The sequence below is a fragment of the Schistocerca piceifrons genome, chromosome 6 (genome assembly GCF_021461385.2).
Source record: "Schistocerca piceifrons isolate TAMUIC-IGC-003096 chromosome 6, iqSchPice1.1, whole genome shotgun sequence".
In the NCBI taxonomy this organism is placed as follows: Eukaryota; Metazoa; Arthropoda; class Insecta; order Orthoptera; family Acrididae; genus Schistocerca; species Schistocerca piceifrons.
The window spans coordinates 87,800,601-87,820,102 of record NC_060143.1 but is presented as its reverse complement, the minus strand read 5'-3'; the positions used below and the strand labels follow the sequence as shown (position 1 = coordinate 87,820,102).

At 43.9% G+C, this 19,502-nt stretch overlaps 1 protein-coding gene across 3 annotated transcripts in view; it reads right to left on the bottom strand.

The window, feature by feature from the left end:
- Positions 1 to 19,502, bottom strand: part of LOC124802582 (lipase 3-like) — a 150,283-nt gene that overhangs the window by 12,860 nt on the left and 117,921 nt on the right. For all 3 annotated transcript variants that reach the window (XM_047263453.1, XM_047263452.1, XM_047263454.1), the window contains one exon: positions 8,513 to 8,655. In XM_047263453.1, the coding sequence (XP_047119409.1) occupies positions 8,513 to 8,655 (143 nt within the window). The remainder of the gene's footprint in view (positions 1 to 8,512; positions 8,656 to 19,502) is intronic.

Genomic DNA, 19,502 nt, shown 5'->3' with positions numbered 1-19,502 from the left:
ATCATAACAAGTATAAAAGGCTAAGAACAGGCAGCAGCCAGAGCACCAAGGACAGCTGATAAGACGTCACGCGCTCCTTATCGTGACGTCACTTCCGCTGATAAGCTTGATTTTCCAGCAACACGGGCTAAGTAAATCTAGAGCCCGTGTTGTTGCCCGTTAGCCTTTTTTTAGCTATCACCACGGCAGGTGAGATGGCATTAAGGCGGCTGTAATTTCGCACCTTACAAGCACTCATGTACATACTTTGCCTTGATTCACAACCGGAATTAGCTATCATTTGATACATTGTACATCATATATATATATATATATATATATATATATATATATATATATATATATGATGTACAATGTATCAAATGATAGCTAATTCCGGTTGTGAATCAAGGCAAAGTATGTACATGAGTGCTTGTAAGGTGCGAAATTACAGCCGCCTTACAAAATAAAGCGTCCGTCGTGATAGTGGAGTCGTCGGAGCGTTGGAGGAGTGCCATGATGCGTTGCGTCAGCTGTCAAACATTCTTCGCCCCACCGCACTGCAGACAATGTTCGTTAGTGTCCTGCGTGCCACATATAAAGCACAGCGGTGAATCTACCAAGTGAATGTCGTACAATCGTGTGTGTGTGTGACTATCTTGTGGCTGATAAATGTATAGCAAGACGATCTCTCTGCCGTGACGTGGAGAGGCGCTTGGACAGCTAGCCAGATCTGTCGCCAATCCCTCATTGGGTTATTTAAGTTCGACAACATTGCTGCCATGATGATGCATCAAGTATACATGTATCTCACGCCTGGTGGGGATTCTCGTGGAAGGTATTTGTAATTGAACATAACTAAAATCAACAAAGAATATCGCGACATGGGAAAAAGTAGGCGATATTGTGCCTTCCGCCACCGGTGGTTCAAAGGATGGGGGAAGAAGAACGTCCAGGGTCACCGACGTGATGGTGTGTTGCTCTTGGTTCCACGTTCTTACCGTCGCTCGCAGGTATAGAGCGAGAGCCTTGCTCAGCACACTCATGGGATTAAGTCCTCCACAATGGTGTTGGAGAGTTAAAGTCTCGTATTTGACCTTAAACAGCATACCTTGGCTGACACGGTGTCCAAACCTGTCAGCAATATCATGCGGCATTGGCAGTATCTGTGCCAAGTGTTGTAGTCATGAGGCAAGAGTAACTTTAGTGTGTTCCACCCACTGGAGCAGGTCGCAGGTTTGGAGCGAATTTTATATATATGCAGCCGGACATGGTGGAGCAGAGCTCCCAGCTACCATTCGATGTGCATAATCTTGGTTTTATTCATGTTGACCCTGTTACCCGCCGCCACGCCGTATGCAGTAAGAAGGGCAACCACTGCGCGAGTATCATCAAGTCGTTGGTATATGCACGACATGTGAAGGAACTCGCGTGAAATTGGACGCCTGTAAGAGTCCGTCGAAGAGTCCGCATCAACGGTTTTGGGTGCTATTGCAAAGAGCACTATCGATAAAGGACATCACTGTCTAACTCAGCTGTAAACAGGAACCGTACCCACCTCTCTGCCATTGACTCTCACCGTCGAAGGAGCGCGGTGAAGGAGGCGCATGGGGGTAATGAAATCCTAGGGGAAACGCCATGCGTCAGATGGTCGAGTCAAGGAAATCATAGTTGATCCTGTCAAAGGTACAATCAAAATCGGCTGATACGAATGCCGTTCGCATGCAGCATACGTCCATGAGGGCAGTGAAGTCACGGTATCCACCTACGATAGAGTGAATGTTGCTTCAAACCTCTAGACAAGTCTGATCTGGTGGTAATGTCTTGGATATTACTGTTTTGAGCATTGCTGCCAACATTCACGCGGAGATTTTGTAGTGAGTATTGGACATCGTGATCGGTCGAAATTGATGAGCGCTGACAATCCCTCCGTTTTCGGTATTGGTATTAGCTTTCCTGCCATGAATTGGGACGGGACCTCCGTGTCAGGGCGCAATAACTCATTATACATCAACGCCCATTGTGAGATCATTAGATCCGCAAATTCTATACAAAATTCGAATGCTAACCTATCTGGCCCATGCGATTTATGTACCACATCCTTCTTGAGTGCCAACCTTATGCCATCTTCCGTTAGAGGTTGCAAGAACGCCGCTGCACCCGAACCATCGACTCCCGTGTGCAAATGTCGCAATATCTTGTCTCCCATCTGACTGTCGGTCGGCGTCTCGGCGAAAAGGAGGCCGTAATGTTTTAGAAATCCAGCAGCAATGTCCTGGAAGCCAGAATGAGATTTTCACTCTGCAGCGGAGTGTGCGTTGTTATGAAACTTCCTGGCAGATTAAAACTGTGTGCGGGACCGAGACTCAAACTCGAGACCTTTGCCTTTCGCGGGCAAGTGCTCTACCAACTGAGCTACCCAAGCCCAACTCACGCCCCGTCCTCACAACTTCACTTCTGCCAGTACCTCGTCTCCTACCTTCCAAACTTTACAGAAGCTCTCCTGCGAACCCTGCAGAACTAGCACTCCTGAAAGAAAGGATATTGCGGAGACATGGCTTAGCCACAGCCTGGGGGATGTTTCCAGAATGAGATTCTCACTCTGCAGCGGAGTGTGCGCTGTTATGAAATTTCCTGGCAGATTAAAACTATGTGCCGGACCGAGACTCGAACCCGGGACCTTTGCCTGTTGTCAAGGACCGATCATCCCCATCATGGAGCACTGTGAACAACTACTGCCGATTACATGCAAGCCCCTGGACACGTGATGCATGGAAATATGTTCTCCATCAATGTTGTCCAAGCACCAAGCACGGATCGAAAGTCCCTCCAATCGACGTTTCGTGAGCGATGAAATGCACGCCTGAATGACATGGACTTCCTTTGACGCTCGGGCGATGGCACCCTAAGGACAGCTCACGAAGCACCGTTTAGTAATATTTAAGTGTATCTCGGAGCCATCTTGTATTCTCCTTGCCGTAAGTTATGAGAACCCTCCCTACCGCCAGCGAGTGCCTATCTGCCAGGCTTCTTAGATCCACAGGCGACATTCATCATCCACCAATACCGATAAATTAAGTTTCCATGAAGTATGGTTCTGCCAGGCCTGTTGCCGTGGGAGAGTTAACGTGCACGGATATTCAAGGTGATTCGTAAAAGCTATGGGTCAATGTTCAGCAGCCAATATGTGATCTAGTTATTTATCAGAAACATAAATCCGATCCAGTCTGCTCGACGAGTGGCTAGTAAAAAGCGCGTGGCCCTCAAGCTGCCCTTGGATCTTTTCCCGTGTGTCCATTAGTATCACGTCTCGGCAGATTGAGCGCAATGCATAACAGGAATTGAAATTGGGCGTTTGATTCTTTGGCCCCTCCTACCAAGATGTGATTATATTTGCAACGGAATAAGAGCACAACCCGAGTAAAACTGCGCACACGCCCGTCAAGTGTCAGACCCAGAGTGTGTATAGATGTTGACAATTCGAATGCCATTCACTGTCATTGACAAATCCTGGGCTGTAGAGAGATAATCGAGGCCACACACTGGAATCCCTCCCCGGACCAAGATCGCCGTGCCACGTCCTACGTCTGGAGTCGGCGCTAGGTAAGTGGTGTAACCATACACGTCTGGAAGGGCAGCAGGGCAGGTTCCCTGCAGCAGGGTATCTACAGTACTGGCCATTAAAATTGCTACACCAAGAAGAAATGCGGATGATAAACGGGTATTCATTGGCCAAATATATTATACCAGAACTGACATGTGATTACATTTTCACGCAATTTGGATGCACAGATCCTGAGAAATCAGTACCCCGAACAACCACCTCTGGCCGTAATAACGGCCTTGATACGCCTGGGCATTGAGTCAAACAGAGCTTGGATGGCGTGTACAGGTACGCCTGCCCATGCAGCTTCAACACGATAGCACAGTTCATTAAGAGTAGTGACTGGCGTACTGTGACGAGCAAGTTGCTCGGCCACCATTGACTAGACGTTTTCTTTGGTAATAGATCTGGAGAATGTGCTGGCCACGGCAGCAGTCAAACATTTTCTGTATCCAGAAAGGCCCGTACAGGACCTGCAACGTGCGGTCGTGCATTATCCTGTTGAAACGTAGGGTTCCGCAGGGATCGAATGAACTGAAATGTAACGTCCACTGCTCAAAGTGCTGTCAATGCGAACAAGAGGTGACCGAGACGTGTAACCAATGGCAACCCATACCATCACGTCGGGTGATACGCCAGTATGGCGGCGACGAATACACGCTTCCAATGCGCGTTCACCGCGATGTCGCCAAACACGGTTGCGACCATCATGATGCTGTAAACAGAACCTGGATTCATCCGAAAATATGACGTTTTGCCATTAGTGCACCCAGGTTCGACGTTGAGTGCACCATCGCAGGCGCTCCTGTCTGTGATGCAGCGTCAAGGGTAACCGCAGCCATGGTCTCCGAGCTGTAGTCCATGTTGCTGCAAACATCGTCGAACTGTTGGTACAGATGGTTGTTGTCTTGCAAACGTCCCCATCTGTTGACTCAGGAATCGAGACGTGGTTGCAAGATCCGTTAGAGCCATGCGGATAAGATGCCTGTCATCTCGACTGCTAGTGATACGAGGCCGTTGGGATCCAGCACAGCGTTCCGTATTATCCTCCTGAAACCTCCGATTCCGTATTCTGCTAACAGTCATTGGATCTCGACCAACGCGAGCAGCAATGTCGCGATACGATAAACCGCAATCGGGATAGGCTACAATCCGACCTTTATGAAAGTCGGAAACGTGATGGTACGCATTTCTCCTCCTTACACGACGCATCACAACAACGTTTCACCAGGCAACGCCGGTCAACTGCTGTTTGTGTATGAGAAATCGGTTGGAAACTTTCCTCATGTCAGCACGTTGTAGGTGTCGCCACCGGCGCCAACCTTGTGTGAATGCTCTGAAATGCTAATCATTTGCATATCACAGCATCTTCTTCGTGTCGGTCAAATTTCGCGTCTGTAGCACGTGATCTTCGTGGTGTAGCAATTTTAATGGCCAGTAGTGTACATCCGTGGTGTAGGTTACGTCCCGGAAAAGTTGGAACTTTGCAAGCGACGTACGTTGTTAATAATCACTGTTCCCACCTTACATGCTTGGTTGGCTGTCGTCCTCATGGTCGTGTCATGTCATTATAAACTTCAAAGGCGACAGTCCACTACATATACTCAGAGGGTCGCCCGCCACCGGACTTCCCTCTGCTGTTTTCGGCCCGCATCTCGTGGTCGTGCGGTAGCGTTCTCGCTTCCCACGCCCGGGTTCCCGGGTTGGATTCCCGGCGGGGTCAGGGATTTTCTCTGCCTCGTGATGGCTGGGTGTTGTGTGCTGTCCTTAGGTTAGTTAGGTTTAAGTAGTTCTAAGTTCTAGGGGACTGATGACCATAGATGTTAAGTCCCATAGTGCTCAGAGCCATTTGAACCATTTTTGTTGTTTTCGTCCTGTGGTGTGCTCCCAAACTATGGGGCGCTTTTTGCGACGTTTCGGCGATCGTTGTTTTGGCGCCCTGCCATCTGCCGACTTAGGCGAAGTCTTACGTTGTTCATCGGGCTGCCGCCACATCCTGGTTCTCCACTTCCACGCCGCGAGCTACTTGTGTGGCTGCGGAAGGTTCCTCCGACATCTGCGATGAGGAGGATGTAGGTGTACCCCCTGTCACCTCCCCGCTCCTCTGACTCGGTCTGCTCTTGCATCAACATGTCCGTGTCACGCTCCGGTCTCGGCAACACCTCCCGGCGGGCCACCGACATACGTCATCGGGAGTTGCGTGTAAACGTCTAGCTATTACGCTTCCAGACGTGGCAGTTGCATGATGCGGATTTGTATGTATTCTGGGCGGATATGTCCTTCCCCACTGCAGCCAGAACATGTCCGCGGCTGGCTATCGAAAATCACAATAGCCTGACGTCCTCCAGTATCAAAGCATGTTGTTGTTATTGCGGTCTTCAGTCCTGAGACTGGTTTGATGCAGCTCTCCATGCTACTCTATCCTGTGCAAGCTGCTTCATCTCCCAGTACCTACTGCAACCTACATCCTTTTGAATCTGCTTAGTGTATTCATCTCTTGGTCTCCCTCTACGATTTTTACCTTCCACGCTGCCCTCCAATACTAAATTGGTGATCCCTCGATACCTCAGAACATGTCCTACCAACCGGTCCCTTCTTCTAGTCAAGTTATGCCACAAACTTCTCTTCTCCCCAATCCTATTCAATACCTCCTCATTAGTTATGTGATCTACCCATCTAATCTTCACCATTCTTCTGTAGCACCACATCTCGAAAGCTTCTATTCTCTTCTTGTCCAAACTATTTATCGTCCATGTTTCACTTCCACACACGGCTACACTCCATACAAATGCTTTTAGAAATGCCTTCCTGACACTTAAATCTATATTCGACGTTGACAAATTTCTCTTCTTCAGAAACGCCTTCCTTGCCATTGCCAGTCTACATTTTATATCCTCTCTACGTCGAGCATCATCAGTTATTTTGCTCCCCAAATAGCAAAACTCCTTCACTACTTTAAGTGGCTCTTTTCCCAATCTAATTCCCTTATCAAAGCATGAAGATTTATATTTGTTAAGGACGATTCGTACCTGTCGGACGCCGTTTAGCACAGAACAGGAGCTAAAAGTTGGCCAGCGTTCAGGTGAATGACTAGGTACCGTGCCATATAATCGCAGTGATTCAGTAACCATCGATTCTGGTACCTCAAACGGCAATTCAAAGATCCGAATGACCCTTACTCCCAAGCGTGAAGGAGCCACTGTTACATTGCCGATATGGCCATCAGAGTGTCGAAATTTAAATGCCCTATGAGCAGTGGCGAGAGTTCTTTGACATGCAGCTTCATTGGTTGTCTGGACATAAATTGTGCTGCTTACAATGGATAGGTGTATCGCAACTAGATCCGAAGCAGATAAATGAACTTCGTCCCCCGAAAAACGCTCCCTTTCAAACTGTTGGGTCTGGCATATTCGTTGTCAAACGTAAATTGGATCGTAGTCTTTCTGAAATTGTGTGTGACGGCGATCTTTTCAGACAACAACACGCGCGAGCATCAGTGGTGTGAATACTTCCTCTTCCATGAGCGCCCGCGATCGGGACAAAACTTCCTGCCTAATGCAGACTACGTCTGAGCTACCCAAGCACGACGCACGACGCACGGCTCCATCTGACAACTCGACTCCTACCTCCAAACTTTTTCAGAGCTCTCCTACGAAACTTACACGACTGGCACTGCTGGAAGAAATGATATTGCGGAAACATTGCTTAGCCACAGCCGGGAGTATGTTTCCAGATTGAATGCTTGGTTAGCTCAGTCGGTAGAGCACTTGCCCACGAAAATTAAAGGTCCTGAGTTCGAGTGTCGGTCCGGCACAGTTTCAATCTGCCAGTAAGTTTCATATTAGCGTAAACTCCCCTGAAGAGTTAAAATTTCATTCTGAAAACATCGCACAGGCTGTGGCCAAGCCATGTATCCGCAATATCCTTTCTTCCACGAGTGCTAGACTTGAAATTTCGCAGGAGAGCTTCTGTGAAGTTTAGAAGGTAGGAGACGAGGTAACAGCGGAAGTGAAGCTGTGAGGAGGGGTCGTGCGTCGTGCTTGGACAGCTCAGTCGCCAGAGAACTTGTTCGCAAAAGGTAAACGCCCTGAGTTTGAGTCTCGATCCGGCACACAGTTCTAATCTCCGAGTATGTTTCACATCAGCACACACTCCACTGCAGAGTGAAAATTTTATTCTACTCGTACTGTATTTGATTCCAAGGTGATGAAAATACATGTTATTATACTTTAGTTGTTGCAGATTATAATAATTTCTGACCAATATGCTCGGCTCTTCCCTATATGTCGTGAGGTAGCTTAGCTCACGACGCGCAAATAAGCCAGACTATATTCACCCAGTATTGAAGAATAAGAGCACCTAGCAACTTCAAATAAACTCTACAGTAATTTCAAACCTCTCCAAATTTTTTTCTCGCTGATCCTGCCCCGTCCCTCTCCTATGAAATAACGGAAGGAAAAAAAATTTATCGGTTGTCACATTTTCTTTGTTTATGCAGCAAAACTTCAGCATGAAGCCTGACGTTTTAATTTAGTACTTTTTAAATACCAAATCTATTCGCAACACTTGTTGCAGACAGTACCCACATACGCCACTGAATGCGCCGGCAAAGTTATATCACTGTACCACACATAGTTCAGGAGATGCGTCGTAATAAACATTGAGATATGGGGAACAACTAGTGCAAATTACCCAGACTATATTCATTCACCGTTTGCTAATGAGAGCGCTTAGTGGTATCTGTGTATTAAATATAAAGTGAAACTGTTTTACACGAGGGAGTTCGACTCCTGAAATTATTAAGGGTTGGGGTTGCTGGTATGCTGGAGCTCCGAGCCCTGATGCATGCGGTGTGTCTAGTCGTCCTTTAAGGTCACACCTGAGTAGGTGGCGTAGCGCCCACTATGGAGAGAACCTGAAGCAGCGAACCTGGTAAGAGACGTATTTGTCGCTTTTGCCGACAAACACGGCTATGGGGGTGGAGACGTTCTGCAGGCGGTACTCCGGCGGCGCCTCGCGTCCGTAGCGCCGCAGATTTTCTTCGCGCCCCCAATCGTACGCTTGGAACTTCCCTGAAACGAAACGAACAGACAGCAGTCGCAATGAGGAGCGTCGTATTTCACCTGCACACTAAGCGTAAGGAACAATCACATCAATGTAAAGTCATTTTCGGTTCCCAAAAAACATGACTTAATTATTTTGGTAAGCAGTACACTACTGGACATTAAAATTGGAACACTAACGAAGGCGGCATGCACACAAACGCCAAACTGACATTATATACGTATACGACATTCTTAGATATAAAAATCATTAGCATTTCAGCCCCATCCCACATTATTTATTTATTTAGCGTAAGGAAATACAACCTGAACTAAAAACTTACATACATGAATCGCAAAATTTTGCAAAATCAGTAGAACTAAACTACTAAATATACGAATGAGTATCTAAATTTTCAGTCCATTCAAAAGCTGCATCTGTCACTTCATATAAATCTTCTAGATTTCCAGGGCAAGCTCGTCTGCTACACCTTGCAACAATGTGTTGATGGTCTGATGCTCATTGCCACAACCACTTTGACATGGTGAAGCGTTTCCCCATCGGTGGAGGCTTTCGTCACAGATACGATGGCTGGTACACATCCTATTAATTGTTTTCCAAGCACGTCGCGATAATTCCATACAGCTGGTCACGTGATACGTTTTATGAGGGTCTGATATTCCTCATGGGGAATATTGTTCCAGGTTTGCGACCACTTCCTACTCATGTTGAAATCCACTACTTGTAGCGATTCTGTCGATATTATAGGTGACTGCCTGGGCTTTAATGGGCTCATTTTAAGCGCAGTGCATTGGGAGCTGAGAGATTTTGATTAATTTTCCATATTCCTTGAGAAGTTGAAATTCAAGGTGAAAACCTTCAGCTGTCTTATTTTGCACAGTGCTACTTGTTCTGGTCATAGACCATTTCCAAGCTTAGCCCAAACGAGGAAATAAAAAAATAGAGCCTGTACAATTTGACAATAATGTTATTTATTTACTTAAACAGCGCCGTTACCGGTTTTGAACCGATAGGTTCATCTTCAGACAGCTAGTTCACATTTTACATTACATTTTGTATTTTGTTTCCGCACCTGACGAAATTTAGGTGATGTAAACAAATTATTATTATTAAATGGAAGATGTTTGGGTTACTTACAATGAAGAATCCGCGCCATTACGTTCCAGTGCAGGTTGCTTATCATTTTGCAACACTGAAAACTGTATAATGCACTTCTTGTGTATATATATATGCAGATAATGAAACGCACCAATCACACACTTACAAGTTTCATCACATGGAGGTATGCATACAAAGATGGCGACATTACAATCATAACAATGCCAAAGACTTCCACTCTCAGACATATTTCCTTCCGTACACATATGTGACAGTAGATATTTACAAGTTGCAAATGTTACGTTACTTACTATTTACACTGAAAGAGAACTGATGAAAATTAAGATAAACAAAAAAGCAGTCAGTTATAAAGCGTTACTGCAGTGATATTACGTAAATATTATGGTATACATTGAAACAAAAGTACATGATAAGGGCCAGACGTACATAAATAAATGTTACAACTATGCACATATTATGGCTTCAATTGAAAGCACAGTAAATGGGTTGGGATGGATGTGCATATATAAATATTACAAATATTACAAAAGTGAACTTTTTTATTTTTACTTTAAATTGGAAAGCAGGTGAATGAAATTTTGAAGAAAGGCTGCGTTGGCTAACTTCGTTTGTTCATTGAGGAGATTTTGTGGTGATTTGCTTTTATATACGTATATTTCAACGAAATATCATCGATATGTGCTTTCTGAGCTGAAGGCCCACTCGTGTACCCTTGATGACTGCACAACAAAACGCTTTACACCTCACGTGGGCTCGTCAACACCGACATTGGACTGTCGATGACTGGAAACCTGTCTGACGAGTCTCACTTCCAATTGTATCGAGCGGATGGATGTGTACGGGTATGGAGACAATCTCATGTATCCATGGATCCTGCATGTCGGTAGGGGACTGTTTAAGCTTGTGTAAGCTCTGTACTGGTGTGGAGTGCTGAATTAATTTTTTTTCTATAAATTCCTTTTTCTCGAAGGAAAGCGTTTGCTGCTTCTGTTTTCATTCCACTGTTTTTTTTTTAGGTTAGAGTCAGGTTACAGACAGAGAGTATTGAAAGAGATTAAAACAGAACAGTGACATAATGTCTGTAGCACTATCCAAAGAAACAAAATTTGTGTGTTTCATCAGAACATTCGAGGACTGAAAAATAAGATAGATGAGCTTCTTGTATGCCTAGAAAATGTAGTAAATTTTGAAGGTATAGATGTTTTGTGTCTCTCTGAACACCATGTAACCGCAGGGATGGAGAAATTAAATTTAAAGGATTACAGATAGCATTCATGTAGAGTCAACATGGAAAAAGGAGGAGTTGCTACTTATATAAAAACTGGACACAAAGTTAAAAATATTGAAACAAACAGTTTTTGTGTGGATCAAATCCCTGAAGCAAGTGCTTGTGGGTTGATACTGCAATATACTTCTATAGTAATTGTAAAATCTACAGATCCCCTCAAGGTAACTTTCAGCTATTCATGAAAAATCTTGAGGCATTATTGAGCTACCTGTCAGACAAAGAGAAGCATTTAGTGGTTTGTGGTGATTTTAATGTAGATTTCTTAAAAGATACGGTAGGAAAAATGAGCTAGAATCTTTGTTTGGTTGTTACAATCTAGTACCTGTTGTAAATTTTCCAACTCGAGGGCAGCATAGACAGTGCTCAGGCAGAAACAATTAATGTGTACCCAGTTGTTAAGGGGTTATCTGATCATGATGCACAGTTAATGAAAGTAACACATATAGCACCTTAAGGATTCAGGCACGTTCATACAAGGCAGGGAGGCTTATTAATGTGAACAGGATACAGACCTTGAAATGCAGCCTAGAAGAGGTAGAATGGGATGAAGTATACACATAAAATGATGCTGATGCCAAATTCAATTCATTCCACCGTAAATTTGTCTCAATATTTGAGAGTTGCTTTCCTGAAACGTTATCCAAAAAAGCCATTGCTGCTTCTGTTTTCATTCCATTACTAAGGGAATTAAGATACCGTATAAGAGGAAGAGGGAAATATATGGAAAGGTCGGAATAAGTCAGGATCCGACATTACTTGCTCACTACAAAAGATACTATAATGTCTTAAGGAAAGTCATTAAGAAGTCGAGAAGCTTGTGTGTTCTGATAGAAATTAATGAGATTAAATCTATGTGGAATATTGTCAAACGGTAGACGGGGTAGGCTGACAGTGCACAGCATACCATAGCAAGAAAGCTAAATGATGATGTTGTGAGTGACAATTCACAAGTTGCAAGTATTTTTAACAATCACTTTCTGAATGTAGCAGCAGAAATAGGGTTAAAAGTTTCAGGTGAAGAAGCAAAAAAATATGTTAAAAATGTCATTCCCCAGGACTTTAGGCCTTTAGAAATAGCACCAACATACCCCACTGAAATTAAGGGAACTATAAATATACTGAAAAACAAGAGCTCATGTGGTGTAGATGGAGGCTCTAACAGAATTTTGAAGTGTTGTTCTAATTTAATAAGTGGAGTCCTTAGTGATATATGTAATGCTTCGCTGGCACAAGGAATTTTTCCAGACAGATTGAAATACGCAATTGTCAAACCTCTTCATAAGAAAGGGACAAGAGTGACTTAAATAATTATAGACCAATCTCATTGCTGACTTCATTTTCTAAAACATTCGAAAAAGTTATGTATTCAAGAGTAGTCTCACACTTAAGTGAAAATAATTTACTCATACTCAGCATGTCACAGTTCGGATTCAGGAAGGGTTACTCGACTGAGAATGGTACTTACACATTTACCCATCAAATAGTACATGCCCTAAATAATAAATTATGGCCGTGATCTCTTCAAGGCATTTGATATTGTGGATCATGTCACACTCTTAGAAAAACTCAGGTTCTATAGAATTGAAGGCTACACACACAGCTGGTTTGAATCATACTTAATGAACAGAAAGCAAAAAGTTGTGATGAATAGCACAGATAATGTTGGGAGGGTGGTAAATTCTAGTGAATGGGGAGTTATAACAAAGGGAGTAACACAGGGTTCAATTTCAGGTCCTCTGCTGTTCCTTATTCCTGTGAATGACCTCCCACTTAACGTTCAGCAAGCGGAACTAGTACTTTTTGCAGATGACATGAGTGTTATAATAAATCCCATTCCAGAAAAAGCAGCTGAAGATACTGTTAAGGATGTCTTTCAAAGAATTATTAAGTGGTTCTCAGAAAATGGACTCTCTTAATTTTGAAAAAAAAAAACTCACTATATCCAGTTCTGTACACCGAATAGAGTCATACCGACAATTGATGTAGCATATGAACAGGGCTCAGTTAACATGGTAGATTTCTCCAAATTTTTAGGTGTTTACATTGATGACAGCTTGAACTGGAAGAAGCATGTTACTGAGCTTCTCAAACAACTAAGTTCAGCTTCTTTCGCTCTTTGTATAATCGCTAGCCTTGGTAATAAACAGATCAGCCTCCTAACGTACTTTGCATATTTCCACTCAATAATGTCTTATGGAATAGTTTTCTGGGGTAACTCACCACTTAGACATAAAGTACTGATTGCACAAGAGAGCAGTGAGAATAATTAGTGGTGTTCACCCAAGGACGTCATGTAGGCACCTTTTCAAGGAGTTAGGTTTTTAACTGCAACATCAGAGTACATATATTCGCTAATGAAATTCGTTACAAATAATCCATCTCAAAAAAAAAAAAAAGATTGTACTTCTAAATGTAGTTGCATGTGTAGAACTAAAAATTTTAGTAATATTAATATTAGCACTATTCATGTGTGTGTATATATATCTTGTAATCTGACCTGTTCCTCATCATATCGATAAAATAATCGGGAAAATGATCTACGGAACATGACATAACTAAAAAAAAAACTACTAACTAAACTGTTGGTTCTGCAGCCGAGTCTAGCGAATCTGAAAAATTTGGGTGTCGTTTGCCAAGGTTAGGCAGTTAACTGCCAAGTTCATGTTTCTATTGCTAAGCCTGACTCCATCTTTGCGGGTTTGTCACTCGTTCCTTTTCGCTATTCGCGGATCACTTTCTCGAGCACACAAAAGCATTTAAATTAGAGGCAAGAGTTCATCTCCTCGCCTGACCCCCTTCCTGATTTCATAAACATCTGGAATCTTCAGCATAAATTTCACTTTGTAGGTGGTGTCAGTAAGAGAATGTGCGATAATGGTCCCTGTTTTTCTTTTTGTATAAATCAAATTGTTTGAGGAGCTATTATAATATTCTTATGCACTACATCGTTCTGATTGTTGGACCCAAGAGTGTGATGACGGATTCAAGTCCAATACACAGTCACAAAAACGCGGAAAACATCCAACGCTTGGCATCTAAAATTGCCAAATTCTTTGTTGAAATAGTCTCCTGCACCGGCTAAAAATAAGTACTTGTGGCACCCAGTGCGCACTAGACTTCTTCGTGTCTTATTTTTCGTGAAGAACGGAGTGTAATCGTACAACTACGGTTTCTGGAACATCAGCTATAATGCACACAATAATTCACAATCTTGTAACGCCATATCATCAAACTGGGCGATGATTTTTGGCGATAATTTCAACTGTACGTTCCGACCACGCATCTGCGAATACGTTCACAGTCATTTAACAACTACTACGCCATCTTCGACACCAGTGCAGCGTCTGCACGAATTTAATCTAGTTTGGTTGTGATATTTATACCAACCGAACTCTTAAAATTAAAATGTTCAGTACAAGTACGAAACTCGTTTTTCTCCAGCTTATGCGTCGCACGTGAGGTTAACAACCTAAGACGACCAACAACTAACATCTCCACGCGCTGTCAACACAGTATTACCGTGGTTTGAAAAATATACCGGTCTTTCTCAGAAATCTGGCATACTTATTAAGCTACATTGGTGCGAAGTAAACTCGAAATGAATCGATGTTAAGACCGAAGGTAGTGGCCAGGAGGCTGTGTACCAAGTGTCCTTGGAATGCGGTGTTCTGCTTGATCTGAAACTCGATTGACAGCACGCAGTATTTCGTGCAGTATCTAACACCATGTTACGGAGTAAAATCAGCGCCGGCATGCCACTCGGGAACGACTGAGAAGAGAAGAATGTGGGAAGACGTCAGTCAATCGCACGCTGACCGACCTCCTTCCAGGACAACAACGCGTCAGCAGCGGCCCCTGGGTGAAGACGACATACGCGCCTCGCCCGACTGGTGGCAGAACACTTCGATAGCAGCTTCAACGTTCGCCACTTCGCTAGCCGACGCATCGTAGCCTCTTCACTAGCAATTTCTACGTAGCACAGTTAAGAGACCAGCAGTCACTGCAGTTCAATTGACAGATTTTTGTTAGTTGTGGTCGCTAGGACCAGAAGTGTTACTTGTGTTTGTCTGTTCTGAAGAAGACAGGTTATTTTGTGTGTCGCCCTTTGCTTGCGACACATCTGTGTGATTGCACTTGTGGATGATCTTGTATAAAGGACTACAAGAATTCTCAGATCAAAGTTAAGTATTTGTACTTGTCTTTTTCTAATAAAACTCATTAATTCGAGTTGTTTGATTGCTTGCCTAGCGAACCGAGTATGCAGGATTCCTAGACACAACACACCATACAGCTTATATACAGAAAGACCGACTGAATAACGGGACTTATGTTTCGCTACAAATCACCGAAATTGCAGATACTGGCGTTTGTGATCGCAAGACCAAAAATTAACTAAAATCGCTCAAAAGTGGCATCTGGAACGGATTTGATACTTCTGAGACTCTATACCGGTTACGTAAAAGACCTTGCTCCTCCATAGCGGCCTATAATGATGATAAGAATCTGCTGAATAATGGAACAAAATTTTATGCTCACGAATTATAACGGTTTGGGAAAGAAAAACCTCCTTTATAAATATGAACATGAATTTCGCAGACAGAAATATTGCGAAACTCAACGCGCTCTGCTAATCCATTAGGACCAGAGTGCCATACACAACGGCGCTTGGATCTGTACTGAAGAGCCAAAGAAACTAGTACACCTGCGTAATATCGTGTAGGGCCCCCGCGAGCACGCAGAAATGCCGCAACACGACGTGGCATGGACTCGACTAATGTCTGAAGCAGGGCTGGAGGGAACTGGCACCATGAATCCTGCACGGCTGTCCATAAATCAGTAAGAATACGAGTGGGTGCAGATCTCTTCTGAACAGCACTGTGCAAGGCACCCCAGATATGCTCAATAATGTTCATGTCTGGGAAGTAACTCAGAAGAGAGTTCCTGAAGAAGTAACTATCTAGCAATTCTAAACGTGTAGGGTGTCGAATTGTCCTGCTGGAATTTCCCAAGTTCAAATGGTTCAAATGGCTCTGAGCACAATGAGACCTAACATCTGAGGTCATCACTCCCCTAGATCTTAGAACTACTTAAACCTAACTAACCTAAGGACATCACACATATCCATGCCCGAGGCAGGATTCGAACCTGTGACCGTAGCGATCGCGCGGTGTCCAAGTTCATCGGAATGGATGCAGGTGATCAGACAGGATGCTTACGTACGTGTCACCTGTCAGAGTCGTATCTGGACGCATCAGGGGTCCCATATCACTCTAACAGCACATGCCCTACACCATTACATAGCCTCCAGTAGCTTGAACAGTCCCCTGCTGACATGTAGCGCCCATGAGTTCTTGAGGTTGTCTCTATACCCCTACACGTCCTTCCCGTCGACACGATTTGGAATGAGACTCTTCCGACCAGGCGACATCATCATCAACAGTTCAATGTCGGTGTTGACGGGTCCAGGCGAGACGTAAAACTTCGAGTCGTGCAGCCATCAAAAGTACATGAGTGTATCTTCGGCTCCCAAAGCCAATATCGATGATGTTTCGCTGAATGGTTCGCATGCTGACACTTGTTGATGGCCCAGCACTGAAATCTGTAGCAGTTTGCGGAAGGGTTGCACTTGTGTCACGCTGAACGATTCTCTTCAGTCTTCGTTGGTCCAGTACTACAGCATCTTTTTCCAGAAGCAGAGATGTCGGAGATTTGATGTTTTACCGGATTCCTGATATTCACGATACACTCGTGAAGTGGTCGTATGGTAAAATCCCCACTTCATCACTACCTCGGAGATGCTGTGTCCCATCGCTCGTGCGCCGACTGTAACATCGCGTTCAAATTCACTTAAATCTTGATAACATGCCATTGTAGCATCGATATTGGCTTTCGGAGCCGAAGGCCGACTCGTGTACCCTTGATGACTGCGTGACACAAAACGTTACCCCTCGCCTAGGCCCGTCAACATCGACAATGCACTGTTAATGATTGGGAACTTGTTGCCTGGTCGGATGAGTCTCGTTTGAAATTGTATCGAGTGGATGGACGTGTACGGGTATGGAGACAACTTCATGAATCCATGAACCTTGCATGTCAGCAGGGCATTGCTCAATCTGTTGGAAGCTCTGTAATGTTGTGGGGCATGTGCAGTTGGAGTAATATGGGATCCCTGATACGTCTAGATACGATTCTGACAGATAACATGTACGTAAGCACCCTGTATAATTCATTCACGTCCATTGTGCCTTCCGACGAACTTGGGTAATTCCAGCAGGACAATGCGACACCCTACTTGTCGAGAATTGCTACAGAGTGGCTCCAGGAACACTCTTCTGAGTCTGAGTAAACACTTCCGCTGGCCACCAAAATGCCCAGACATGAATATTATTGAGTGCTGATCAGACGAGATCTCGACCCCCTCGTTCTCTTACGGATTTAAGGACAGTCCAGCAGGATTCCTGGTGTCAATTCTCTCCAGCACTACTTCCGACATTAGTCGAGTCCATACCACTTCGTGTTTTTGCACTTATGCGTGCTCGGAGGGGTCCAACACGATATTGGGCAGGCGTAGCAGTTTCTTCGGCTGTGTAAAAAGTCTCATGAAATCAGCAAATGGAACCTCTCGTAAGTTTCAGAGTACTACTAGCAATGGAGCAGTACAATCACAGTGCGTAGGGAGTTGAAAAAGAATGGCGTATAATGGCTGAGCAGCTACTCATAAACCTTACATTGTCAGATCTAGGAGACGCTAGAGATGGTGTAATGAGCGATGCAACGAGTGATTTGGAGCGATGAATGACGCTCTACGGCGTGGCAATCCAACGGGAGGGTTTGGGTTTCGCGAATCTGTGGAGAAGGTTATGTGCCACCAAGTGCAATGCCAACAGTAATGCCCGTCAGCAGCTGAAGGTATTAATATATAATTCTAATTTGTGATTGTTGTCATCATATTGTCACAAGCAGAGAGTTTATATGAGAACAGTGTCGGCATCTCCTGTCAATCAGTGGTACTACAAAACGAAACTGATAGTGCACAGTCACATGGACACTTCCCAGTAATCTTTGTACCTCCCATCATCCGGTTAATATATTCTGAGTTTAAGTAAAAAAAAAAAATTATGTGTGCGCAGGAAGGTGCATTCTTGAAGGTGAAAGCTAAAGGTGTCTTTCAGAACGAAAGGTAAGTGACATATTTATAACTTCATACATGTCTCCAAATGAGGACATTGTGATTCAAAGGTTGTAATACCATAGAAATTTAGGACGTTATTTCGCTGTCTTTTTGGTCATCTAACGGTAATTTCACAATACCCCGAGTCCGAGATGAACGAACGCCACTTACAGAAGAAGCAGATACAGACCTCCTTCATTCATCTGAAATTGGTGGTCTATCCGGTGATCCTGGCGATAATTTTGAACAAGAGGACAATGCTGGAGGTACTGTTAGACTTTTATATCATACGGTATTGTAAGCTGAGTAGCCTAGACGCAAAGCCCGTCACGTGCATGGTAAGTGAGCTAATCACGAAACACTCGTCCCATCCAATCGACAATGCATTGGTAGCCAGATTGTTATTGTTGCGTACGAATTTGTTACAGCGCAGTCAACCTAAAGCTGAATAAGAAAAATATTCTTTCTAAACGTAACAGACTGAAAGGTAGCTTTGAATGTCCAGACTGGTATGTCTGATGTCTGTTCACCTGCTTTGCATCCGGACACGGCAGGGAGACAGCCACGTCTATTGGGCATTTAGTGGGCTTTGCACCCGAAGGCAACATGCAGTTAGCTGCTTTTGAAACCAAACACGATTTTAGACAGCCATTTTCGGCGGTTTAAAGCCCGTTTTTCAACCTGTAACCTACTTCATCATGTAGGCGATGAAAAAGTCAATATAGCCGTGTGCCCACCTCAAAGTCGACATAAAATAAATTTAGCGGAATTTTCATCTGGGCTACCCAGATGTACGTTTTTTTATGAGTTTTTCTTTTGCAATAGCATTTTTTATTATTGGTTCTGCAGATCCCCTTATCATCGAAGCGCAAAACAATGATGACAATGAACAAGACAATCCTGAAATAGATATTGTGGTTGTTTGTGGGATTAAAGGGACCAGACTGAAATAGATATTGTGCCTGAAACTGATGTGATAAGCGTTGTTGATCTAGAGTGGCATCATCATTTTGGACAATTAGCACCTAAAAAAGATATACGGTGGAGGAAAAGGGGACTCACTTATGTATCTCCTTTTATCGAATGGTACAAATGTTACTCTGAGCCGGTGGATAACTTTGAGAGCCCCTACCAATTTTTAAAAAAATATTTCACCGATGTTCTTGTGCAGAAATGTGTGAAACGCACAAATATTTATGCAGTTTACAGAAGTGTAGGTAACTTTGCTCTTACGACAGAAAAAGAAATACTTTCAGTTTAAGAATTCACATTCTGAT